The 27,544-nt window shown below is 43.6% G+C and overlaps 1 protein-coding gene across 6 annotated transcripts; it reads left to right on the top strand.

Annotated features, from left to right (window-relative positions):
* The first annotated feature begins 267 nt into the window (after positions 1 to 267).
* On the top strand, positions 268 to 26,813 carry YIPF1 (Yip1 domain family member 1). 6 transcript variants are annotated; one of them, XR_002828919.1, is made up of 10 exons: positions 268 to 423; positions 1,106 to 1,185; positions 5,398 to 5,558; positions 8,701 to 8,781; positions 9,019 to 9,106; positions 12,839 to 12,959; positions 16,277 to 16,443; positions 17,919 to 18,101; positions 23,040 to 23,136; positions 26,678 to 26,813. XR_002828919.1 is itself a non-coding variant. In XM_014454623.2 (10 exons), the coding sequence occupies exons 2-9, from the start codon at positions 1,155 to 1,157 to the stop codon at positions 23,127 to 23,129; spliced, it is 918 nt and encodes a 305-aa protein (XP_014310109.1). In that variant the 5' UTR covers positions 269 to 423; positions 1,106 to 1,154; the 3' UTR covers positions 23,130 to 23,136; positions 26,678 to 26,813. The 6 variants fall into 6 exon arrangements, 5 of the variants coding, with proteins under 5 accessions (XP_014310111.1, XP_023608564.1, XP_014310109.1 ...); XM_014454623.2 differs by having other exon boundaries at positions 269 to 423; positions 12,839 to 12,955; XM_014454624.2 differs by having other exon boundaries at positions 269 to 423; positions 12,839 to 12,955; positions 23,040 to 23,143.
* The last annotated feature ends 731 nt before the right edge of the window (positions 26,814 to 27,544 follow it).

The raw sequence follows: 27,544 nt of genomic DNA, 5'->3' as shown, positions 1-27,544 counted from the left end.
TATTTTCACAATCGTCCTTCGTTACGCTGTTTTTTATTTCAATAGGAAAAGAGGTATAAACAAACAGAAAATAGACTCCGCACTCTAGAGATCTCTCTGCGCCCCGCCAGAGCGAGGCGAGCAGAGGGGGGCCTTCTCGGCGCGCCCACCTCGTGCGTGTCTCTTTAAGAACCGGAGCCTCGCACGGGAAGCAGCGGGCGAAGGGAGCAGGTAGGTCGGGTTGCCGCCGACCTAAGTCTACCGGTGTTGCTGTCTCTTTAAGGAGGCTGGGGCTCTGGAGAAGGCGGAGAAGTCCCGCCCCCGGATCTCCGGTTTCCGGCAACTCGGAGGGACCGGAACCTGCTCGGAGCATCCCAGGACCCAGCCTTCCTGGGCGGCTGGACAGCTGGACGGCTAGACGGCTGGACCCCTAGGCCCCCCGAGGTGAGGCGGCCAGGTGTCCGGGGCCTGCCTGGGACCGAGTGGGCCCGGGACCCCCTACCTGCCCCGGCCACTGAGGCCCAGCTCCTCTACCTGAAACACCGCCTCTGCTTCTTGGGCAGCTCTCTCCCAGACCTTCCTTTGCTCAGGGTATTACAGGCTGCAGGGTCGCCATCCCTCCAGCGCCTGCTGTTTGGCTGTGCATAAGCGCTGTACCGTCTTATTTAATGCCCCCGCCCCCAACACCGTATGTGTAGGTACCACTATGAACCCATTTTACAGATGAGGAAACTGAGGCCCCAGGCGCCCACAGTTACACAGCGAGGAGCAGCAGAATCGGGAATGAAACCCAGGTCTGTCTGGCCTCAGAGCCTATGACCTTAACCACGGCCTAGGCTTAACTGTTCTTGCTTTTCACTGTCCTCAGAGACACCTTTCTCAACCTCATCCTTCCATCTCCAGGCTGTACCTGGTCCCTAAACACAGAGTGAGTGAAATTGGATGAAATCCCTTTGGACTCTCCCCCACTTAGTTTCTTTATAATATCTAATGCTTTATCTTTATATAAAAACTATGGAACCCTACTAAAAAGAAAAGCAAATAACATTTCGAATGCCGAAATGAGATTTCTTTGCAGATATTATATTTTTGTATCCTCTTAAGTTTATTCATTTTTCCCTTTTAGACCTCTGCAAATTTGCTTTCTAATAATTGGGAGAAGAACCACTGGCTGAATGGCAGCTGTAGATGACTTGCAGTTTGAAGGTACATCAGTTGGGTACCCACTTTCATCTTTATGATCGGTATTTTTGCAGTCACAGCAACATATTTTCATTGCAAAGCTGGCACATACATTAAAGAAGATCATTTCAAACATCTGGGTAAAAGAATGTTGGCTCCATCCAGGTTTTTCTGTTTGGCCACACCAGCCGTTCTTTTTCGCCAAATAACCCTTCAGATGGTAAAATCATAAATTTAGTACACTGTTTACAGAAAATCTGAATAGAATTCCTGCTTTGCTTCTACAGACAGGGCTGAAATAGTTATTTTATTCTCCCTATTTACCAATGAGGAAATTGAGGCATAGGAAAATTAAGTAATTTGCCTGAAGGTCATCCTATATAATAAAAGGCTAATATGCAAATCAACCAAATGGCGGAACGACCAGTCGCTATGACGCGCACTGACCACCAGGGGGCAGATGTTCAACACAGGAGCTGCCCCCTGGAGGTCAGTGCGCTCCACAAGGGGAACGCCGCTCAGCCAGAAGCTGGGCTCACTGCTGGCGAGTGCAGTGGCAGTGGCAGGAGCCTCTCCTGCCTTTGCAACAGCGCTAAGGATGTCCTACTGTCGACTTAGGCCCGCTTCCTATGGAGCTAAGCTGTCAGTGGGACATCCCCCCAAGGGCTACCGGACTTCGAGAGGGCACAGGCCAGGCTGAGGGACCCCCCCTGAGTTCACAAATTTCATGCACCAGGCCTCTAGTATAGTTAATAAGTGCTAAAGCAGGGTTTGTACCCAGGCAGCTGACCTTCACAACCTATGCTATCTCACTACTATCTGAGGAAGAGATATGATGAGAAATCCATTTCATCAGCAAAAACCATCAGTTCTATTTTCAAAGTACTTCCAGCATCTGATCACCTCTCACCACCTCTGCTCCTCTCCCACCATGCTCAAGGTCATGATCACCTCTTGTCTGGATTATAGCCCTTACCTCTGGTCTTCCAGTTTCCTCCCTTGCTCCTCTCCAGTAGGTATTTTCCAGCCAGGAAGCCATATCATTCCTATACACCTTCCAGTGGCTCTCATCTCACTAGGAGTAGAATCCAGAGCCCATTCTGTGCTTAGGAGGCTCTCCATGATCCAGCCCTCCACTCTCTGATTTCATCTCCTACTACTCTTGCCCTTTCTCTGCTGTACCCACACAGGCCCCATCACTCTTTCTTCTGGACACCAAGTACACTTAGAGCTTAGGGCTTTTGTGCCATGTTTCTGTTTGGGATATTCTTACTCCAGATAGCCACATGGCTTGTTCCCTCATTCTGTTCAGATCTCACTTCATGAGAGAGGCCTTCCTTGACCATCCTATCTCAGTACAGTGTGGGAACATTCAAGCACAAAGAATGGCATATACAAAGTACCTGCGAAGGGAGGAAGTGTGCTTGATTTTCCCCCCAAGTAATTGAAAGAAGGCCAAGGAACCAGAGCACAGATGGTGGGGGAGGCTGTCATAGGGTGAGATTTGAGGGTGGAGAGGAGCCCAATCTCTCAGGACTTTATAAACCATGTTAAGGACTCGCTCTGGGGGTCATGGAAGGCTTCCTCAAGGAAGAGTGGTAGTGTTAGATGAACAAGTGGAGTTCAGCACTCTCCAGGTGGACGGCATTGTGTCAGGAACGGAACAGAGGCAAAACAGCATGGGATATGCTAGGATGTAGAAGTAGAGAATGTTGGTGGCAGAAATAAGAACATACTAATCTTGCCCTCAAGGGCAGAAATGGGCAAGAATAACTGAGAGCGGAAGGTGTGAATAGTTATCATATATTCTACATTTCAATCAAACTATGCCATCTGCTATTTCTCAGACACGGGACATGTTTTCCATCTTCTTGGTCTTGCCCTTCCCATTTGCTTTGCATGAGATGCCATCCCTGCCCCTCTGACCATCCTTCTCATATGGCAGCTTCTCCAAGAAGCCTTTCCAAATCCCATCAGCTAGATGAGTCATCATCTCCTTTGAACCTCTTTGGCCTTTGTACCTCTAACCCGACACTCTCTGTTCTTCCTTCTGACAGTCCCTTCCCCCCGGTAAACTACTGTATTTAAATATAAAACACACACACACACAAAAAAAAACTCTAAGTTTATCTTCCTTGGTCTGATTCCCCTCAGGCAAAGTCGTGACGTGTCTTTTAAGTGTCAATGCTATGTCCAGTCATTAAATGATAGCTATAACAATATTTACTATCTCATTCTCCAAATCTTTCTGTAAGGAAGGTGTTATCTACATTCCATAGTTGAAGAAAAGAGACTCAGAGGTATAGAGTAATTTACCCAGGGTTATGGAGTCTTAACTTAAACAAAGGACCTCATGCTCCAGAGCCTCATGCTGCTTCAACAGTCAAACAGTGGAGACTGAAGCTTAAATAATTGTAACATACCAGCCACCTAGTTAATCTCAATCACTTTAGTTCTCTCCCTAAAACTATTTGCATAGCTAGAAGGCAATAAGAGTGGGCTTGGCTAACTAAGAGCCCCATCCTATTGTCAGTCACAGGATTCATGCCTTGCTTGTGGTGTTATAATGGTGCCCTGCTGGTACCCTGTCTGAGTCCTGCCAAGTTCTGGAGATGCCCTGAATTGCATTCAAGAGCAGTTAAATAAAGTTCATTCGGATATCCAGGGACAGGAAGTCTCAGTCATTGCTTGTGGACATGAATAGGTTAGGTTTTTTTGGAAAGCAGTTTTAAAAGTATGGCTCAAGAGCCTTAAAAATGGTTTGCACCCTTTGACCTAGTGATCACACTGAAAAAGCTTTTTGAGTTATTGCCGTACATTCTACATTTCAATCCTTTGACCTAGTGATCACACTATGGCAATAACTCAAAAAGCTTTCACTACACAGACTATTAGTACTAATGAAGATTTGAAAACACCTCAAACATCTGAAAACAGTGGAATAATTGTGTTAACTTAGGGTTTCTCTCTCCCACTCTCCCTGACCCCGGCTGATAGAATATTATGTAGCCACATAAGTGATCATTGTGTAGACTGATATAAAAATGGAAAAAACATTTTTATATAACCCCCCAGTAGACAGAATAGGATATAGTATTGTTTACATAGTATTATCACATCCTAAATTAGTACTTGGCACACTGTAGGCATGAAGTAAATATTTGTTGAATGAATGAATGATCTTCTGGCGTGAATCTTATTATATAGAGAAAAGGAAATATACCAAAAGTTAATCGTGGTTGCCTTTATGTGATGGGACTAAAAGTGATTTTTATTCTGTGGTTTCTACTCTACATTTTGTTCCCATATTTTCTATAGTGATTACATAGGCCTATTGGAAAAAATAACGTCATTAAATTTTGTATTAGAATCAAAGAAGAAAGATTCAGATTGGGTACTTGCTGTGGGCCAGGCACTCTGTTAAGGACTGTAGTTAGGTAATATTGCTAACTTTCCCAAAATTCTTTAGAGTAAATATTCTCCCCATTGTATAGATGAGAACACTGAGGCTTACAGAGGTTAAGTTACTTACTCATGTTCATGTAAGTAGCCGAGCCAGGACTAAAATCTAGGTCTGACTCCAACTTCTGTTGCCTTCATAATTATTATTCTCTGTCAGCTTGATTTCTAGATGACATATTTTTTTTCTCCGAAGCCTCGTTTATTTTTATATTAAAAAGTCATGCCAGTTCTGCATTCTACTCCGAAGCAGTACTTTTTTTTTTCTTGTTTAAAGTATTACAAATAGCCGAAACCGGTTTGGCTCAGTGGATAGAGCGTCGGCCTGTGGACTGGAGGGTCCCAGGTTCGATTCCGGTCAAGGGCATGTACCTTGGTTGCGGGCACATCCCCAGTAGGAGGTGTGCAGGAGGCGGCTGATCGATGTTTCTCTCTCATCGATGTTTCTAACTCTCTATCCCTCTCCCTTCCTCTCTGTAGAAAATCAATAAAATATATTTAAAAAATAAATAAATAAATAAAGTATTACAAATAGTAGTACATATATCTCCTTTTTTCCCCCATTGACCTTCCCCCAGCCTTCCCTAACCCCCGGCACCTGCCCTTAACTCACCCCCCGCCATGGATGACATTTTTTTTTCCAGAGCCTTTTTGCCATTTGTATTAGACAGGGTCTGTAGCAAAGTTGAGGTTATAACAGCTTGTCTTTAAATTAAAAGTATAGCATTTCTAGTGTGGGTAAGGCCTTTGATACATTTGTGTTCTAATTGATTTCAGAATTTGGTGATGTAGCCACTTCTCTAGCAGCAAACCCAGATGCCACCACGATAAACATTGAGGGTCCTGGTGAAACTCCCAAGAGACTAGGACCCCCAAGGGGCTCTGGGAGACAAGAGGATGATGAATTACTGGGAAACGATGACTCTGACAAAACTGAGGTTCGTACTTGTCTTTGAAATTTTATTTTTGAGAAAACGTATTCGTGCATTTATTTACTATCTCCTGTGTGCCAGGTAGGGTGCCAGGCAGTGGCAACACAAAGTGGCATCACACGTGGTCCCTGCTTTGGGGGGATAAACAGATAGGCAAACAGACCATTGTCATCCATGGGAAGCACACTGGATGGGGGAGCACCAGGGTTGTGGGAGCAGAGAGAAAGGGGTTATAGAGGCTTCCTGGAGATGGTGACACTTAACTGAGTCTTGATGAAAGAGCAGATGGTAGCCAGCGGAAGAAGGCAGAGAAGGGTGATATAGGCAGTTCAGACAGTACATTTCCCATTCTTCCATTTTCACATACATCGGGAACAAAATATAGATAAAAACAGGAGATGAGGCGACACAGATAGGCAAGGACTCAACCCAGTGAATATGAATATTCTGAAAACTATCTGGAGCTACTAAAAGATTTTAAACAATATGGTCAGATATGTTTAAAGATATTTAAGATATGGCAGCCGTGTGGAATATAAATTGGAGGGAGATGGACTGGAGGCTAGATGACCAGGTAGGAGACTGTGTAAGTGGTCTAGGCTAGAAGTGATGAAGCCTGAACTAGAGCTGGACACACATGTTTAGGAGGTGGGCTCAGTAGGACTTGGTGGCAAAGGGGTGAGAGCATGAGAGGGAATTTTCTAGGGAGACATCTAGGTTTTTGCACCTGGTTGGATGGTGACTGTCAGGTGGCTTTTTTGATATCAAAGATTTATTTCCATGTTCACTGTTGTGTTCCAGGAAAATCCTATTTCTAGTAATATTTTGTAAATGGAATCATGACTGTAGTGCACTAGGGGAGCACCCAGTTTATAGCAGTGGGTTCCATCCAGGCTTATTAAAATAGTGGAGCTCTTGGGTGTCAGGTGCTCTTTGTAAAACTCCATGAAATATCAAAATAATTACCAAAGTGTATGCTAAATCAAATACCATTATATACTAGATGTGAAAAGAGCTCAGATTTAGGACCCTAACTTGGAATCCTGGTTTGGTATAGTAGTAAGAGCTATGTGGTCTTGGGTAAGGTACTTTAACTTCCTGAAGTCTAGGTTTCCTCATCTGAAATGTAAGAAGACAGTATGTCATCCTTATCATCACAATAGTTAATCGTTATTCAGTGTTTAGTAGCTGCCAGACACCATTTAAAGTTCTTAACTTGGATCATCTTATTTAATTCTCAAAACAATCTTGGATGCCAGGAACTATTCTTATCCTCATTTTACAAATGAGAAATCTGAGGCGCAGAGTTTAAGTTACTTGCCCCAGTACACAGAACAGGCAGGTAGCAGATGGAACTTTAAACCGGGGCAGCCTGAGTCCTGAGCCTGTGCTCCACCCCTCTATACTGGAGTTAGTGTATTTTAAGTGCTTATTAAAGTGGTTGGCACCCTCAGGAGAAGGGAGTGATTAATTATTTGTATAATTAAATGTAATAGTCGGGGTTCTCCTGAGAAATAGAACCAATAGGATGTGCATACATAGAAACTGAAATTTATTTTAGAGAATTGGTCCACATGATTGTAGATGCTTGGCAAGTCCAAAATCCGATGGAGGAGGCTAATAAGCTGGAGACTTGGGAAAAAGTTGGAGTTCAAGTCCAAAGGCATCTGCAGTAGAACCTGGCAGGGCCAGTGTTGCCGGTGAAGTCTGAAGGTAGTCTACTGGAGAAGTCCCTCTTGCTCAGCAGGTCGGCCTTTCATTCTGTTCAGGCCTTCACCTGGTTGGCTGAGGTCCACCCACATTTTGGAGGGCAATCTGCTTTACTCAAAAAGTTCACTGATTTAAATGTAAATCTCATCCAAAAACACCCTCTTAGAAACATCCAGAATAATGTTTGACCAAATATCTGTGCACTATGGCCCAGACAAATTGATATATATATATATATATATATATATATATATATATATATATATACACATATATGTATAATTAATCATCACACTGAGCAACAGCAGGCTTCAAAAGTTTATGAAAAGTATAGGGGAAAATCTTAACATTCTGCCCATCATTTTAATGTTGTCTGTGTGTTGGGAAAAGGTTACCAATATTCTGACAATTAATTGGCCTAGAGTATGGAATGTGGGTCTTTGGTGTTCATTATCTTGTAATATTAGGGTTGGAAAGGACCTCAGTTTCCTCTATTTCAGTTTCCCTTCCAAGATATTAATGCTGCTTGAGGTATGTCAGAAAGACAACCAGGAATGCCTCCAGAAACAGGCTGTTCATCACCATGGAAAGCAGCCACTACCACTGTTGGGCGACTTGAATTGTGAAATTTTTTTCCCTTTACCTAGTATAATGGACAAAAATATTTGCCGAGGGTACCTACCCTTGCCCTTCAAAGTTCCTCCGAGTCTATTTCCCCCCTTGCTGTATGAGTCCTCTTCAGATAACTGAAGACCAGTCCCGATTCCTGTCCTTCGGCCTGCACTCTGCAGTCAGGTAGCTGTGCTGTTGGGACAGGTGTGGCTCCTATGGGAGCCTCTTCTAACCTGGGGTTTTGTTTCTTTTATAGAGGAGTCTATTTTAAGTTTCTAGTACTTCAGAGTGAATCAGTATGTCAGATTTTTGAGAATTCAGGTGAGGACAGTAATAAGGATCTTGAGGGAGTGAGGGAAGAAAAATATTTACACTGAATGCCTTCTATGTGTATATGTGTGTGTGTATATGTGCATATGCATATATAAGTTATTGTACATAATACATAGTATATTATGTATAATTAATCTAATCCTCCCTATAATCCTATGAGGATTCATGTAATCCATACGACCTATATATAATCTCCCTCTGAGGTAGATCTCGTTAGCACTACTTTGTAGGTAACAGATCTGAGACTGAGAGGAGTGTAGTGATTTGATGACGCTGCCCTTAGTGGAGGGACCAGCCTTTTGGTGTGACTTCAGAGCCCATGCTTATTTTTTATCAGGCTGAGCGTCGGGTGTGGCTGCTGCAAAGTTGACGGATACAGAGAGCTTGGTCTTTTCTGCATCCTGATTTTACATATGATCAGCCCCCCCTCTCTCTGTGTATCCGGAATAAGGAAATCACTTGTGTTCATTATGTTTTATTTTACCTCTAACAGTTACTTGCTGGACAGAAGAAAAGCTCCCCTTTCTGGACATTTGAATACTATCAAACATTTTTCGATGTGGACACTTACCAGGTGTGTAAAGCAGTTTCACCTTTCCTTTTACATGTAATGGAGACTTGTTCCTTCTATAGTTAAGCAATGAAATGTGAAAGCTTTTGTATACTGGATAGGATCTTACAAAAGTAAAAGGGTTAATAGTATTTGAAAAGACTACTATCATAAAAGCTCTAATGAGTTTCAATTTTACAGTAGTTGATTTATTAATCTTAAAAAAATCTTCAGTAGACTTACTACTATGTTGTCTTCCAGGTCTTTGACAGAATAAAAGGGTCTCTTTTGCCAATACCAGGAAAAAACTTTGTGAGGTTATATATTCGCAGCAATCCAGATCTCTACGGTATGTGTAGTGCCGTTTTGATTCTTTACCATGTGCCCGTTGAACTCAGGTGAGTGTGCGGGTTACCTGGAAGTTGGAGAAATGCATTGTTGGTGGGGCATGCAGCATTCTATTTGACTTTTCTGAGCTTCAGTAGCAAACCTTGGAAAGAATTTTGGAAAAAGGGCAATTATCTGTTACATTAATGCCATGATTATAAGTAAGAGTGTGCCCTTTGAAAGTCCTCAGATGACATTACAAACTTGAGACAAATTAAGTTACTTTGTCTAAGGGGAGATGCTGGTTTTAACTTTGGAGGAATTGGTTTGGGGTAGAGAAGTACTCTCACATTTTTTTATTGAGTCCTAGCTCTGCCTTCAGACAGGCTGGCTCCCCTTGGGACGCAGGCAGCACTGGGGGTGTGTAAGAGGGATGGGCCAGGAGGTGACTGTCATCCTCAGTGTCCCTGCTATCTGAGAAAGGTCAGGCTCACGCAGTACTCGGAGAGAAAGGGCTCCCACACCAGTGGGTTTATGCCCTACCTTCCTCTCTAAAATCAATAAAAATAAATGAAATAAAAAAGTAGAACTAGAACCTAGTTCAGTGTTTTGTTTTTAATTTTTTTTATTGATTATTACATATGTGTTCTTATCCCCACGTTACCCCCTATCACCCCCCTGTTGTCTGTGTCCATTGGTTAGGCCTATATGCTTGCATATAAGTCCTTTGGTTGATCTCTCCCTAGTTCAGTGTTATTTATGTAAAGCCCAGATTTATTCTATGAGACTGGAAGTTTTAAGATATAGAACCTTTTCATCAAATGGCACAGATGTCCACTATTTTTTCAAATATGTCTTTATTGATTTTAGAGAGAGAAGGAAGGGAGAAGGATAGATAGAAACATTGATGAGAAACAGCAATCAGCTGTCTCTTGCTCGCCCCCTACTGGGGATCGAGCCTGCAACCAGGGCATGTGCCCTGATTGGTAATTGGACTGGTGACCTCTTGGTTCATAGGTTGACTCTCAACCACGTAGCCACACCGGCTGGGCAGGTGTCCGATATTTAAACATTAAAAGAGTAACTGCTCTGGAGGTTGAGGAGAGGCCCCCTTCTGGTCAGCGCCCACTCTCTACGATGGGACCAGAAGCTCCATCCAGAGACCCATGGAATTCTTGGAGCTCCAGTGAGCAGGGTGTGAAAACCATTGCCTTGGCCCATGCCCCTCATCCAACAGTTGCCAAGTGTCGTTTCTTTTTAGCTCTCTCATTCGTTCTTCTAGCTTGAGAACTTCTTGAGAGTCAGGCTCCATGTTATCAGTGCAGGGGGCTTGGCACAGATAAGTACTCAATTTGTGAGCACCTTATTTTGTGCTAGAGGCTGAGGATTCAAAGATAAAGTCTTAGCCTCCACCCCCAAGGGGGAAGAAGAGAGAACGAATGTTTGCTGAGCACCCTACAAATGCCAAGCATGGAGCTAAGTCTACTTTATACTGTTTATTTCCCACACTCCAAGGCAGTCTTATCAAAAGAGAAAAATTGAGATTTGTTTTTATCATTCTTTGTGCTTTTCTGTATGTTAGGAATATTTCATAATATAAAAATGCATACTACAAACTAAATCAAGGCTCCCTCCACCCTTACCCCAAGTAAGAGTAGGAATTTGTCAGGAAGAAGGAAGAGAGAAGGTAGTATGAAGCAGCGTGCAGGCCTGGGATGAACAGGCGGTGGGTGTGTCTCTGGAGTCCAAGGTTCTTTGTGTCTGCTGTGCATTGTGTCCCCAGGGCCTAGAGGCTGACAGAATACGATGTTCTCTGCTTTCTAGTTGTGGGTACTATAATATTGTGTCCACTTGTGGTCATATGCTTGGATGGTCTCCACTCATCAACAATAGTCAGTTTTGTTCATTTTTTTTACAAAGCTTTTGGGAAATTTTTTTTTTTAATCCTCACATGAGAATATTTTTTTTATTACTTTTCAGAGAGAGTGGAAGGAAAGGGGGGAGGGAGGGAGGTAGAGAGAAAAAGAGAGAGGGAGAAACATCAATGTTAGAGAGATACATCGACTGGTTGCCTCCCACATGAGCCCCAACCTGGGACGTGGAGCGAACCCACTATACAGGTATGTGCCCTTGACCGGGATCGAACCCATGATCCTTCAGTGCGTGGGCCAATGCTCTAACCACGGAGCAACACCAGCCAGGGTGGGAATTTTTTAATTGTTGGTTGTAGGGTTTTTCTTAAAAAAACCGTTTTGTTTGTTTGTTGCATCTTAAGGTGGTAGGCTCTCAGAATAATACTGTGAACAAGATTTAGTCCTTGGCTGCAGCAGAGACTCTTTGGAGCACCCAGTGTTGGTGCTCCCTTTCCCACCTTCAGGATTCAGGGTGGCTTTGAAAAGTGCTAATCCTTTTCTGTTAGTCATCTCCCCAATATAATAGTTCTCTTAATTTTATGATTTGTCAAGGTGCCTGCAGTTATCCCAAAAGGTATTGCAAAATATTAGTGAAATTGAAATTCATAAAACATATTAAAATCTCTAGACTTAAAATTATATGCTAATAGTACTTTTTCTAAATGGCGAGAAACAAAGATGGTGTTCATGAAATCAAGGAAAATGATGAAAGGGGTCTGCAAAGCATGGTGCACCATCCATCCAGTGGAATGTTTTACAGTCACTGAAAAAGAATAAAACTTATTTTTATGAATAGCTACGATAGAATCTCCAGGATATATTAAGGTGAAAATAAATATGTATGTTGCCATTTGTATAAAATGCATGCGCGCGCGTGCGCGCGCACACACACACACACACACACACACACACACACAGACGCGCATGCGCACTTTTGCTTATGTGTGTATAGAAATCTCTGGCAGGATTTACCAGAAACTGATTACAATAGTGAGATCTGGGAGAGGAAATGGATGGCTAGAGAACAGAGAGGAAAAAGTTTGCTTTTCTCTATATCCCCTTTTGTACCTTTTGGACACTGAATTATGTGTGTTTATTACTTTTTTTATTAAAAATAAAGAAAAAATAAAGCCTTAAACACACACCCATAGTGAACGGGTAGATTGCATTAACTCTTCCCTAAAGCGTCTGCTTCCCCTACTCTTCCATTTAGACCACAGAAGAACCTGTCTGCTTGAAGTTATTTTTTTTCTGGCACTCACATTTAGCACTTAGACAAGGGAAGTACTTGGCTTCCTCTATCCTGATGGTAAAGGTTTAACAGATTTGGTGATCCTCCAATAAAAGAAGCTATAAACAAAACAAATCAGTGTGTTTATTCACCTAATTATGGAGGTGTTTTGGATTTTTTTAATTAAATATATTTTATTGATTTTTTACAGAGAGGAAGGGAGAGAGAGTTAGAAACATTGATCAGCTGCCTCCTGCACACCCCCCCACTGGGGATGTGCCTGCAACCAAGGTACATGCCCTTGACCGGAATCGAACCTGGGACCCTTCAGTCCGCAGACCGACACTCTATCCACTGAATCAAATCAGCTAGGGCGTTGTTTTGGCTTTTGTATTCCAATCTCCCCTGCCTTTAAGACAGCTAATTACTGAGTTCTATATTTGACCTTTTAAAAAAGAAAATCCCCACTAAACAGGTATAGTAATGCATCTAAAAAGTCATGGTCCCTTGCTTACATGAATAGGGCAAGGGAGATGAGAAAACACGCTTTAAGAATCTAAAGGCTGGTGCTTCATTTTCTTGTCTCTGAATTTTATGGTTTCCTTTGCAGGCCCCTTTTGGATATGCGCCACATTGGTCTTTGCCATAGCAATTAGTGGGAATCTTTCCAACTTCTTAATCCATCTGGGAGAGAAGACATACCATTATGTACCCGAATTCCGAAAAGGTTGGTGAGTAGCTTGACTCATTTGGAATGCTGTCAGTTGGTAACCATGAGTGCCTTTACCCACTGAGCTCTTGGGCCTCTGTCTCTAGGTGCTGCATCCCCTGCTTGCTGTATTTCAGGGTTCAAACATACTCAGTGTCAGCATTTACCATCCATTTGTATAAGTACAAGTAAATTTTTAAATTGTGATAAAATATACTTAACATAAAATTGGCCATATTAACCATTTTCAAGTATACAATTCAGTGTACTATCACAATATTGTAATTTCATATAATCTTCTGTAAAACTAAGGGAATGACCAATAGAAACTGGAATTTATTTAAAGAAAAATGAACAAAATAAGCAAAAAGCATTGTGCGTGAAAGTTTCCATTGTAGCATTATCTGTGTTATCCAAATGTTGGAAACAATAGGGATGTTGTTATTTAAGTCACGATGACTCAACTAGCTAGGTCTGTAGCCACTAATTATGAAGCTCTAGAGAAGGGTGGGGAACCTTTTTTCTGCCAAAGGCCATTTGGATATTTATAACATTATTCGAGGGCCATACAAAATTATCAACTTAAAAATTAGCCTGCTATATTCGGTCAAACATTTAATTAACTCACCCTTAATGCCTTGGCTGGGCCAGACCAAATGATTTTGTGGGCGGGCCGGACATTTCCCACCCCTGCTCTAGAGCAAGGTGGAAGACGGATCATCAAAACTTATGCTTGTGCTGTCAGCAACTTTGTTAAAGAGAAGTTTGCAAAGGGTCAGGCTCAGAAGAGAAAATGCAGAAATGACTCGTGGGCTGTGCATCACATTCCCGTTCTAAACTTCCTTTCTTGTGTAGCATTGGCTAATGAAAAACAAAAACAAAAAACAACAATTAGGGACTTGCAGGTGAGAGCCACTTCAAAATGAGAAAGTTTGGCTTTGTAGGAGATTGACCTATGCCACGTTCTCAGTTTTCTCCTCCCTCCCTGCCTGCCTGCTCTCCTGATGAGGGGCTGTACATCCTGTATAAAAGCATGGTTTCTGGAACCAGGTCACTGGCTTCAAGTTCCAGCCCACCACTCATTAACTTCTACCTTGTCGGGAAGGTTATTTCATCTCCCTGGGCCTCAGATTCCTTATCAGTGAAATGGAAATATTAATACCTATATTATAGGGCTATTGTATGAATAGAGTTGATATATGTAACGCAATATGTATGTGTATATATATATGAAGACATATATGTACACACACATATATGTATATGTGTATATAGAGGTATGCATTTACCTATATATGTGTGCCTCTGTGTAGCCTTTCTTCTTTCTTTCCCTCTACCCTCCATGCCCATTTTCCCTTCTCTTTCCTTCTTCATTGTGGAGTCAGACCTGGATTCAGTCCCAATTCCATTTGTCAAATGACCTTGGTTAGAGTTTAACTCAGTAAGTGTTATCAATGAGCTATAGACCCTGCCTTCAAGTAGCTTCGATGGTTAAGCAAAGAGAGACTGGTAAATGCATATTGCTATAAATAGTATGTGTTAATTTCTATGTCTGAGGTAGGTGTAGGTATATTGACAGAAAAGAAGAAGTGAATCACCCTGCCTGAGGGTCTGAGAGCTCAGGAGGGTCTTTATCTGTTCTTATCCTCTTTGGCTGGCATCCCAGTCTCAAGGAGTCATGGGATGTAAAATAGTCATTGCCTCTATCAATGAACAGTTTTCCATTTTATGTAAAGAGTGTAAGTCACACAACCAAGGTCAGATCCTGCTTCCACCACTTATTATTTGACCGTGACCACTTAGCTTCTCTGATCTCATTTCCTTGTCTCCAAAATGAAGATATAAAATATATGAAATAATGTTTACTTATCTGTTAACAATATAAAAATCTAATTATTGGTTATTTATTATTTATCAATCAGTGTTCTAAGTATACCTGTTTGTACTCTTTAATCTTATAAAGTAGTCTGCTATTATTATTCCCACTTTACAGATAAGGAAACTGAGGCAGGATGGTTAAGTAACTTCCACCCAGGGTTACGTAGCTAGAGTGGCATAGCTAGGATTAGAACCCATGGAGTCTGCATCCAGAGCCTGCGCCCTTGACTGTTATACAGTGTTGCCTCTCAATAAAGCACTCAGTGTAATACCTGACACCCAGTGGCTAGCTGTAGCTTTAGTAGTAATTTTTTTCCTCTTCTGTTAGTTATCCAAAAAAAAGCAGTATGTCAGCAAAGTTACATTTAGCCTAATCAGGGAGTTTCCAATGTGAAAAGGCTTCTCTGGTAGCTAACAGTGTTTTGGACAATCACGTGTCTTAACCAGTTGGACTGTAATTGCTAGAGGTGCCTTTGTTCTTGCCAGGAGCGTTGAGTGAATTCCTGCTGATTTTTATGTAGGAAGGGCTGGTGCCACGGGTTTAGCTATGTTTTATGATCCTCCACTCCACAAGAGGGAGAACGAATCCTCCAGGGCGTGCTGCTGCCAGAGGAGGAGAGAGGTAAAGTAATATACTGAACATTGCTGTTCTGAGGAGCTGCTGAATAGCTTTTCCACCACAGAGACAGAATTATTTAAAAAGGAAGCGAAACTGGAGAATACTAGTATGTCAAGCAATTCATCAGTGAGCTAGAATTCCCTGTTTCAGAGACAGAAGGAACCCTAAATAGTATGCAGAGCAAGTTAATCTGTACCCAGGGCATGTTAATAAATTTGCTAAAGAAATCAATGTCAGCTCTTGTTATACTAGGACAGATTATATGTTCTTCCAAGGGAATAGTTGGCTTTTATTTGATTGAAAGGCTCAGTACATTTAAACACTTGTAGTGTGGCCTTCCGAAGTATTTTAGTTGAATAATTCAAGTTTTTAATAACTAATTTAATAATATTAGTTGTTAGTTGTTAAACAAATTTAAAAAACCATATGAGAAACTACTGGTCATCATCACGAAGACAAATGCTAAAGATTAATCAATTCTGCCTGGCCGGCGTGGCTCAGTGGTTCGGCGACCTATGAACCAGTAGGTCATGATTCAATTCCCAGTCAGGGCACATGCCCGGGTTGCAGGCTCGATCCCCCAGTAGGGGACAAGCAGGAGGCAGCCATTCAGTGATTCTCTCTCTCCCTCTCTCTCTGAAATCAATAAAATATATTTTTTTAAAAGATTGATCAATTCAGCACATTTATAGAGCACTTATGTTTCCGGTGCTGTGCCAGGCTCAGGGTCCATGATGATCCCATGGCCCAGTGAAATAGATTCAAGTGTTAGAAAGTAGGTTCAGTAAGGTACTGGAAGTGCTTTGGTAGTACATTGAAGGCTTGTGTCCTGTTATCCTCAGTGTCCATAGCAGCCACAATCATCTATGCCTACGCCTGGCTGGTTCCCTTCGCACTCTGGGGTTTCCTCCTGTGGAGAAACAGCAAAGTTATGAACATCGTTTCCTATTCGTTTTTGGAGATTGTGTGCGTCTATGGATATTCACTCTTCATTTATATCCCCACAGCAGTAAGTACCACACTTATTCTGAGTGATGTCCTGTTCTTGGTTGAAAATTCAACCGGCTTCATTATTCCTAGCCTAACACTGATATGCCCCTGAAAAATACCCTGGGAATTGCTTGGAACAGACTGACAGATCTCAGAGGGAAGGGGAGTGGGGTGGGGGTGGGGAGAGATTAAGCAAAGAACATATATGCATAACACATGGAAACAGATAATAGTGTAGTGAAGGCCTAGGGTGGGGCATGGGCAAAGGGGGGGAAATGGGGGACATCTGTGATACTGTCAACAATAAAAATAAGTTAAAAAAAACACACACCACAAACTAACCCTGTGAATTTAGAAGTTCAACATGAATGGGCATTGGGGAGAAAAGTGCCTTCACGGATCTAAAGCCCTTCTGTGAAAGCTTTCCCCTGAGTCTGCATGCTGGTGGTGTTTCTCTAGGCTGTCCTGAGAAACCAGAAAGGCAGTGGGGGCCAGTGCTGATTGGCTTACGGGCCTTTATAAACATACTAGAGGCCCGGTGCATGAAATTCGTGCACAGGTAGGGTCCTTAGGCCTGGCCAGCGATCAGGGCCAATCAGGTTCCCTGCTTCCCCGCCTCTTCCTTCCATTGCTCCCTCAGCGCCCTGCCACCGCCACTGGTCACCCGCCATGTTTGCACTGCCCTCTGGTGGTCAGTGCACATCATAGTGAATTCCCGGTTTCATGGTTGAACTTCCAAAGGGACACTTTGCATATTAGCCTTTTATATATATAGACTAGAGGCCCGGTGCATGAAATTCGTGCACGGGGGGTGGGTCCCTCAGCCTGGCCTGCACCCTCTCCATTCCGGGTCTTGGGGGATGTCCGAGTGCTGGTTTAGGCCCGATCCCACAGGGACCCCACCCGTGCACGAATTTTCGGGGATGTCCGACTGCCGGGGATTGGGCCTAAACCGGCAGTCGGACATCCCTCTCGCAATCCAGGACTGCTGGCTCCTAACCACTCACCTGCCTGCCTGCCTGATTGCCCCTAACCACTCTGCCTGCCTGCCTGCCTGCCTGATCGCCCCTAACTGCTCTCCCCTGCCGGTCTGGTCGCCCCTAACTGCCTCTGCCTCGGCCCCCGCCACTGTGGCTTTGTCCAGAAGGACATCTGAAAGGATGTCCGGTCTAATTAGCATATTACCCTTTTATTAGTATAGACTAGAGGCCCAGCACGGGTGGGGTCCCTAGGCCTGGCCGGCGATCAGGGCCAATAAGGGCCTTGCAGCTGCCGGCCAGGGCCTTCCTTCCCTGGCTGCCCACTGCCTGCCAGCCTGGGCCTTCCTTTGTTCTGTGCTGCCCCCTGGTGGTCAGCCCACGTCATAGTGAACGATTGAACTCCCAGTCGAACTCCCGAGGGGACAACTTGCATATTGGGCTTTTATGTATATATAGATATGCCTCTCTGAAGTGCTTCCCAACCCCTCCCCCCCCCCCCCACCTCTTCTTTCAGATACTGTGGATTATCCCCCAGAAAGCTGTTCGTTGGATTCTAGTCATGATGGCACTGGGCATCTCAGGCTCTGTCTTGGCAATGACCTTTTGGCCAGCTGTTCGTGAGGATAACCGGCGCGTCGCATTGGCCACAATTGTGACAATTGTGTTGCTTCACACGCTGCTTTCTGTGGGCTGCTTGGTATGGTCTCATTCCTGTGTTTTTATGGTGTGCTTTATTTATTTGTTTGTTTATTTATTAAATAGACATTCTTAGTATTACATATATTTACTTTTATATTTTTGTTAATCGGAGGATATTTTTCCATCGGTTTTTAGGGAGAGTGGAAGAGAGAGGGAAAGACAGAAAGAAATATTGATGTGAGAGAAACACATCAATTGGTTGCCTCTTGCACAAGCCCCGACCAGGGTCCGGGCTGGGGAGGAGCCTGCAACCAAGGTATGTGCCCCTGATCCGAATCGAACCCAGGACCCTTTGGTCTGCAGGCCAACGCTCTATCCACTGAGCCAACCGGCTAGGGCTGTGGAGTGCTTTAAATGCAAATACTTAAAGGCCTCAAACTGTTTGACATGGTGGTTCTTTAGAACTGGCCCCATGAAATAAACATTGTGTTAGATAGACTCTCCTGGATGGGAAGAGTAAAGTCATAGGATTTTTTTATCCTTACCCAAGAGTATGTTTTATTGATTTTAGAGAGAGAGGAAGCGGGGGGAGAGAGAGACATGACAGCAATATGAAAGAAACATTAACAGTTTCCTCCCTTACATGCCCTGACCAGTGATCAAACCCACAACCTAGGTATGTGCCCTGTCTGGGAATTGAACCCTCAACCTTTTGGTGCATGGGACGATGCTCCAATCAATTGAGCCACCCGGGCAGGGCAAAGTCATGAGGATTTGATTGTAATCTGCAGCTTTACCTGATTTCTAATGTTTTATCAAGACTTGGTGTCTGGCCTGAGGACATAGGGATGGGTGAGTGTCTATAAATAGGACTGGGAGTTCTGCTTTGGATGCCTTTGCTAGTTTCTGCACATAACTAGAAAGAGTTTTGAAATTTAAAGCTTCATAGGTGGAAAGCTTGAGAATGAAGTCCAGTACAGGAAAGGAGAGAGTTATTTTAAAGATGGAAAACATTTAAAACCGTTTTTGAGTTCATGTGTTTAGGTGTCTTTTTAGGGAGAGTGTGTGCTTTTTGAGTCAGACAGGTCCAGGTTGAAGGCCAGCTCTGTCACTCACTGGCTCTGTGAACTTTGAATCTGTAATGTGGGTATAATAGGTCCTGCCTCAGAGGGTTGTTCTGAGGACAAAATAAAATAACATATATAAAGCACAGGACATAGAACTTATCCCATAAATGCCCCTAAATTAGATCCCTTTCCTTTGATCCAAAGGAGACGTGGCTTTGTATCTTTTGTAGACATGGTGCTCAAAAATTGCTGTCCGTGGCCTTAACAAGGCCTGGCGCAGGGTTTGAAAAACCTCCAAGTCCAAGAATGTTAATAAGGTCACTGATGAAGGAAAGGACATGCCCGCGGGGAGTCGTCCACAGAGCCCACGTCCAGACCCTTGGTCAGGTTTTGCAGTTGTGGGAGGAAATATTTCTTTGGTACCATTTGATCTTTAATATTTTTGTGTAGACAACCATGGTCTCATTAAGTGTTTAATAAGATCCCAAAACTCTATCATTGAACAAATCTCATAAAAAGTGTCAAGTTCTGAAACACAGCCCTGGTTTACACGCACTCTACATGTGCCTAAGCTTTAAACCCTTGAGGCAGAGACTGTGGGTTTGGCTCATGACAGAGCCTCCCTGTTCATTTCGGGCACTGGAATCTGTGCTGATCCCCTGAAATGCTGCTGTGATCCTTCTGTTTGCTGAAGAAGAATGCCCTTTGCATGGTAACTGCCTCTCTCTGTAACGCCTTTCACTGGCATCTTCTGCCTCTCTTCTGAATTTCCCCCAGTATATGCCTGTGGAGAACTTGGTGAAGAGAAGAGGCGTTATTGCCTTGTTAGGTTCTGTAAAGAGTAGAGAGGAGCAGGCAGATTGGATAATAGAGCAGGGAGGTGTGGTTGTGGTTGTAATTACTGTTATTGTTAACCCATTTCATTTGGTAACTGTGGCCAGAATCTCTTACCTCCTATGCCTATTACTCCCTTCTGGGGTGAATGACACTGAAGTTAGGAATTACCTGCCCAGGAACTTTTTGACAGAGAGCACTATAATGAGGGGAAAGAGCACGGGACTGGGAGCTGCTTAGCACGCGGAACCGGCAAGTGACTTAACTCTTAGAACCTGTTTCCTCCTTGGTTAGGGAGGTTCCTATTTCCGTGGGCTTTTGTGAGACTCAGTGAAATGGGTGTGATGGGCTCCGACACTGTGACAGTTTCTTCAGATGTAAAGAAGCTATTAAAAAAGTCCTGTGTCATCAGGAACCGCCAGGTTCCACTCTGCTGCTCATCGCTCCTGAGGGCCCCAGTAAGAGCCGTCCACGGTCACGGTGCCTCTCACTGACTTCCTGTTTCTCCTGAACTTCTTACCCTTACATTCCTGGTTGAGAAGTTGGAGGAAAGAGGCAGGAGAAAAGGCATTGCTCGGTTGAGCTCTAAGGGACTTGGAGGAGCAGGGAAGTAATTGCTGGTGAACGATCCCTTTTGGAGGGGAGCACAGTTTTCCCCTTAGGGAAGGGAGCCATCCCATGATCGGGTGTGTAGCCAGGGTGCCTGGGGTTTTGTTCTCCACACTGGAGCTTGCTGCCTCCTTTCTCTTCTGGAGGAGGTGTGCAGTGCAAGAGGGCTGAGGCAGGAGTGAGGGGACAGGTTCTCGTCCTGTCCATCACTCCCTGCTCCGGTTACTTCCCCCCTCTGGACCCCCACCTCCTCACTTAGGAAAAGGAGCTGTAGTAAGGATTGAATGATACGTGCAACAGGAAAAACAGGACAAGCTGTACAAACGAAGACATCATTGGAAAGGCAGGGAGAGGAACTGTCAGGGGAGCTAGCTGAGCCAAGGGACACGCTGAATCAGACAGCTTGGCCTTCTCACTCCCCGGGGGAGCACAGATTGGCACTGTTGCCTTAGTGCAGTGAAGCATGTGACAGCCCCATACCTGCTGAGGTCCCCTCGGTGCTGCACCTGTACACGATGTCTAAGTTGGTACTGGCACACCTGGCAGGGACGCCTAAGGAAGCAGCAGAGCGTGAGCCCTTGGCTAATAGGACCGTAGATGTACGAGCCTACGTTTGAGGTGGTTACTGCCAATAGCAGTGGGCCCTGCGCCCCAGTATTTGGGGAACTAATGAGTCACAGAATTATAACTTGCCCTTAGAGATCATTTTTTCCAATCCTCTTGTTTTACAGATAAGAAATTGAGGCTTATATGCCACATATATTTTTAGACCAAAAAGAGAGAGAGAGAGAGGGAGAGAGAGCTAAGAAGGTGTTTTTATAACAGGGTACTTTCATACTTTTGTATTATTTGAATTTGTTATAATATGTATTATTTTTAAAATCAGAGGGGGAAAATATAATCCTTTTTTCTTTTAAGAGAGAATTCTTCAGCTAAGTCTATAAAGTTAAATCAAACTATTAAATTGAACAGTACCCAAAATAACTATCTCCAGCTTTTTTTTGTTGTTGTTAATCCTCACCCGAGGATATTTTTCCATTGATTTTTAGAGAGAGTGGAAGGGAGGGGAGAGACAGAGAGGGAAACACATTGATTGTTTGCCTCCCACACGTGCCCTTGACCAGAATCGAACCCAGAACCCTTCAGTCTGTGGGCTGATGCTCTATCCACTGAGGCAAACCAGCTAGGGCTACCTCCAGCTTTTAAAACAAAACAAAACAGGCCATAAGGGGTAGAGTGACTTGTCCAAGTCACAGTGCAAGTTACTAGCCAAGTCCAGTTTAGCACCTGGGCCTCCTGTCTCATTCCATCTGATGAGGTTCCTCCAGTAGTTGGAAGAAAAGCATTGCTCCTGCATCATGGGGGCTGCATGGCCCAGTGCTCCTGCCAGGGAACTGGAGGGCCCAACACTAGCAGCATGGCCCCTGGCTCCCCCTTAAGTTAGGAACTGTTCTCCTGCCTCAGAAAATAGTTGCTGGAAGGGGTTCTGGGAGGAAGACTTTTAAAATTAATAGAATTACACTGGGAATGTGGTAAACTAGAGGGAGTCTGCAGCTAGGAACTTTTTGAGAGGGACTGTTGTAGAGTTAACTGGGAATCTGTTTGGGAAAGCTCCAGCGTGTCATGTTGGTGCCCCCTTCTGGCCAAGAGAGCAGAGTAGGTGAAATGGTTCTTAACTTGGTCCTTTTTATCTTTTTACCTTCCTAATGCCCTAACTCCTTGATTTATTAACGATTCACCTTTCTTTTGAATATCCGGTGTTTAAGGCTAGTGAGCTTGGTATTTGAGATTGGTATTTTCCTGGGCTAAAGTTAGGAAGCTGAGACATTGACACAGGTGAGAAGATCCTCCTTAATGTTTTCCCTCTTCCACTTCCTTCTGATTTTTGACAGTTAAATTATAGATGGTGAGTGGAAGCACTTACCAAACCTTTCATTTCCAAGCTGAAGACTTATGAGGCACGGCCTGCCTAGCATTTTCTTTTGAAGGTCTTTACAGAGAGCCACCTAGTTTAGCAGCAATCTATCGTAGTTCAGTTCATTGAGTATTGATTGTTGACATGGTGCGCCAGCCTTGTGTGAGTGGCTGATGACACAGAGACAAGAAGGATACAGTCTGTGGAGGAGACACTTGAGCTTTGGAATTAGAAAGAGCCACCTTTGAGTCCTGGCTTCACCATAGGCACCCGATTGAATGGCGGCCCCTCTGAACCTCAGTTTCTTCATCTGTTAAATGAGGAGGATAATAACCTCACAGGGTTGTTACGAAGATTAAGTTATATGTAGTAAATGCTCAGTAAATGGTAACGGGATTTTAAAAAGGCACTCACAGTCGAATAAGTGAGAGACAGAAGCAGAGACATTGTAGTTGAGTGTGATGACCAATATGTTACAGGGAAAAGGGCCATGCGAACCCAGCAGTGCTATTGGCCTGGAGCCTTTAACGCTCTGTTTTGTAACTCCCCTGTGGGTCTTCTTTTTCTGCAGGCATACTTTTTTGATGCACCAGAGGTGGACCATCTTCCAACAACTGCAGTTGTTCCAAACCAAACAGTTGTAGCAGCCAAGTCCAGCTGAAGAGGAAGTAAGAGGTTATATTTTTATCTTCTTGCTGTGTGGTACAGTAAAAAATGGGCAGGTGCATCGGTTCTGTTAGCATAAAACAGAGGGCCAGACCCCTTCATCTTTTTGCAGTTTAGTGTGGTGTGTGTGTACGTGCATGTCTCTCTTGCTGAAGTCTCCGTTTGTGAATCCATGTGATTTGGGAAACGCAAGACCTTAGATTCTTCTAGAAGAAGAGCTCCTGCCTTTTGGTCCCAGCATCCCCTCTACTCCCTACTGCCTTCCCAGCAGCACAATGTAGGTTTGTTCCATTTGGTTACAGTCCTGGTGGGTTTTTTCTAGTTTCCCAGTGATTTCTCAACGTGGGCTCAGACTCTGAGTGTGACCTCTCTTAAATTACTCACTAGAGGCCCGGTGCACAAAATTTGTGCACAGGTAGGGTCCCTAGGCCTGGCGGGCAATCAGGGCCAATCGGGGCCTTCCTTCATTCCTCACGGCCCCCTGGTGGTCAGCGCACATCATAGCGAGTGATTGAACTCGTGATCTCCGGTCAAACTCCCGAGGGGACACTTTGCATACTAGCCTTTTATATAGAGGTTTCTCCAAGGCTTACAAATTCTCATGCGTGGTATGTTCTCTGGGCCTCTGATGATTCCACTGTCAGTGGTTAGCTTAATGGGTTAGAGCAGTGGTCGGCAAACTCATTAGTCAACAGAGCCAAATATCAACAGTACGATTGAAATTTCTTTTGAGAGCCAAATTTTTTAAACTTAAACTATATAGGTAGGTACATTGTTATTAACTTAATTAGGGTACTCCTAAGGCTTAGGAAGAGCCACACTCAAGGGGCCAAAGAGCCACATGTGGCTCGCGAGCCACAGTTTGCCGACCACGGGGTTAGAGTACAGGAAAAATGTCAATTCCTCCATGGCTGTTCTTGCCTCCCTGTTCTGCCTTGTCAGTATTCCAAGGCTTCAGCCATGCTGAACTTCTTGCCATTGCCAGACACATCATGCCTTTGCACAGATGTCTGAAACGTTCCTTCCCTTCCAACCTACCTTGTTATCCCATTACACCTGTGTTGTACATCGTAGACCTGAGTCCTGAATGAGCAGAAGTAATCAGTTACCCCTTGTTCTGAAAAGAGTAATCAGCTTCCCATGGCTTTTTTGAAAGTGAAGACACAGGCTGTTCATTGGGCACAGTGATACCATATCACTGAGAACAAGAAAATCTGAGCCCAGCTGGAGAGGGACAGTGGTAACAGGTGCTTGGGTCTCCGCCTTGTCAGAATACCAGGCATGAAGCTGGTGAGGCCCTGGTGGGCTCTCTCGGCCTGCTCCTGAGCTGAGATTTCAGTTCCTTTCTTATATTTTGGTTATGAAGGCTCCAGACCAAGTGTCCCAGGTGCTGTGAACCTTCAGAGTCAGAAGCGGCATCTGAGAAGAGACTGGCCCTCAGGGCCCGTGCAGGCCTCCCATCCTGATTTACACCGATTTGATACGTCTGGGCTCTGCTCAGATCTATAAACGTGGGTGTCAGTGCCTCCATTTGGGTGTCAAGTCTCCAAATGAGATAGTGATGAACAGTTTCTTTGGAGCCTCCCTGGCAGAAGCATCGATCGCTTTGCCAGTGAGAGGGGCTGTCCAGAGCTCCAGGCACTGCAGATTTATGAGCCGGCTGTGCCCTCTACCGTAATCTCTGGACTCCTAGTTTTCACTGAACAAGTATGGCTTCTAATCTCAAAAATAACCTTCCTCATGTAAATCTGTGCATTAGAGGGCGTGGCCTGGAATGGATCACTGGGAGAGCATTAACCCCTTTTCTCCATGAAACCTCAGATCACAGGGGAACCTCCCATTACTTGTAATCAGGGAGGCTACCCCTACGTAAGTCATTGAATGTCTGCCTTCCTTCCTTCCTTCCTTCCATCCTTCCTTCCTTCCTTCCTTCCTTTTAAAAAGTCAACTTATCGCCAGAAGGCTGTGCCTTTTCTCCTCTGAGCCCAAACCCTGGTAAAGCCTGGAAGCTGCACCTAGGAAGTCTGACTTTGGCTTGAGGGATGGACTATCCGAAGGGCCTCCTCCAGATTGGGGCTGCCTTCCCAGGGCGGTGACAAGTGGGTCTGTCCAGAGGAGCGCCCCCAGCAGATGACTATGCTGCAGTGTGAGCAGGGCTTTAACAAGAGAAGAGCTAGGACTTCAGGAGACGCCTGTATCATTAAAACCCTCCCGATCTATACACAGGTTTATGTGCAGTTATCCTCTCACTCACTCGGGGCAGGAGTGCTTATTTCATAAGCCAAAGCTGCACACCTTCCTTTTTTACCAGGTTTATACACATCAGTCCTTGTATTCTGAAATCAGGTTTCACTCAGTGCTCTAATCCCCTATAACCTAGCATCTAAACTGCACAACTTCACACCATGGCTAACACTATTTTCTACCTGTCTCTTAATCTTTCCATACCGTGTCTGAAATGTCCCTGCCCAGAGAATCCATTTTCAGTTCCCGGGCTATTTCTTTCTCAATGTTCTTCTTTGTTCCCTTTCTTTGCAGTAAATTGGGAGAACCTGGGGTGGCAAGTAGGTCAACATGATAACTTTTTGTTCTTTTTTAAAAACTTAATTTAGTGGAAAATTTTAAACATAGACAGAAGTAGAGTGAATAGTATATTGATTTTCCATGTACTCATCAACCTACTTTCAATGGTTGTCAACTCTTGGCCAATCTCTTTTCATCCATACACCCACCTCTTTCCCCCATAGTATTTTGAAGCAAATATAAGACATTCTGTTATTTTATCCATAATACTTAAATTCTGTATCTATAAAAGACCCTCTTTAAAACATTATCATAATACTATGGTCACATTTTAAAAAATTATAACGCCTTAATATCAAATATATTCAGTGTTTGAATTTCATGTTGAAGTTGTTTGATATAACTCTTAAATGCCTTTAAATTATAGAATCCTACTCCATCTCCCTTTCTCACTTAGCCTTTTATTTGTTGAATTGTTTATCGGATGGTTTCTCACTATCTGGATTTTGCTGATTATATCTACTTACTAGTAGTGTTATCTAACGTGTTGCCCTATCGTCTTTTTTCTGCAGATTGATGGTTGTATCTAAAGATTTGATCAGATTCAGGGTTTTGGGTGTGGGAGGAAGGGCAAGACTACTTGACAAGTGAAGTTAAATTCTTCTATCCATAAATTCATAATGCCTAATTATCTTTTTCTTTTTGATAATAGTGGCCATTAATAAGCAATGCCTAGATCCATTAATATATTAGGGGCTTCAAAATGGTGATATTTAAATTCTATCTTTCCTTCTTTGTTTACTAGCTGGAATACTTCATTTATAGAACTTCCCTTCATCTACCGTTTGGTTTTCCCGTGATATAGTTTATGTAAGAAAAGCAGTCCGGTGGTGGCAGATGTCTTTGGTGTTGAAATTATATCTTTAAACATAGTAGTATGCTTTTCTACAATTTAGCTCCTTTTTGTATGAGGAAGTCTTTGTCTTGAAAGTTACTCTTTTTTGCTTGTTTGTTTTTCAGTCCTCTTTTAAGTTTTTTGGAATGTGGTTCTTCTGGACACCAAAGCCAGCAGGAAAATGATGGAATGGCACCAACCCCTAACATCTGAAGCCTAATTACCTATTTAACAAACAAAAATTAAACGTTGTTCAGCACATGTGTCTTTCAGCTCTTCTTTTCATTTGTCTGTGGTCATTGTGACTATGCGCTGATTTGGAATGAAACACAAGGGGATGGGTTAGGCATGCTCAGGTGCCTGTCATTCGCTTCTCATGGTCAAGTGATGTGCCTCACATTAGATTCGCCCTTAATTCCTGACACGGATCATTCCTAACTTCTGATGTCTTTTCCCTGAATTGTGTACAGATTTCCTAGGTGATCCTCTTCTCTCCAAATGCTTGCCATCCTAAAGTGGCCAAACAGCGTGAACTTTGGTTGGAATTCATTGGGCGCCTGATACTGGGCAACTGAACCTAATGGTTGCAAAATAAATACCTCACGTAACATCTGTGTTTACACTTGATGACTTTGACCTCAAGTTCTTCCTTGATGTTTGTCTTTAGCATGTTGGAAGCTGCCAAGAATTTGATTTAATGTGCTAGCTGCTGAAGTATGGGGGTTAAGCTGAACATCTGAATTTTCCTCCTATAAGTATGGAATAGTGGGTTTAAGGAACATGATCACTTACAGCATATTTTAGACATTTCTTTAAGGGCACTTTGAGTGTCCCTTCAAGGTGGCACGACTTCCTGGCTCGAGTGCATTCAAGGGAGAAACCAGTGACACCTCAGAGATATTTTTTAATACTTTACATTCAAATGCACACCATCCGGGAGGCTGAGCTTCTGCCAGGACAGTATTGCCTATTCCCTCCTGCTTTGTTGTTCT

Source organism: Myotis lucifugus, unplaced genomic scaffold, assembly GCF_000147115.1.
Source record: "Myotis lucifugus unplaced genomic scaffold, Myoluc2.0 scaffold_37, whole genome shotgun sequence".
Taxonomy (NCBI): Eukaryota; Metazoa; Chordata; class Mammalia; order Chiroptera; family Vespertilionidae; genus Myotis; species Myotis lucifugus.
The sequence above is the reverse complement of the archived record's forward strand: the minus strand, read 5'-3'. Positions and strand labels throughout refer to the sequence as shown.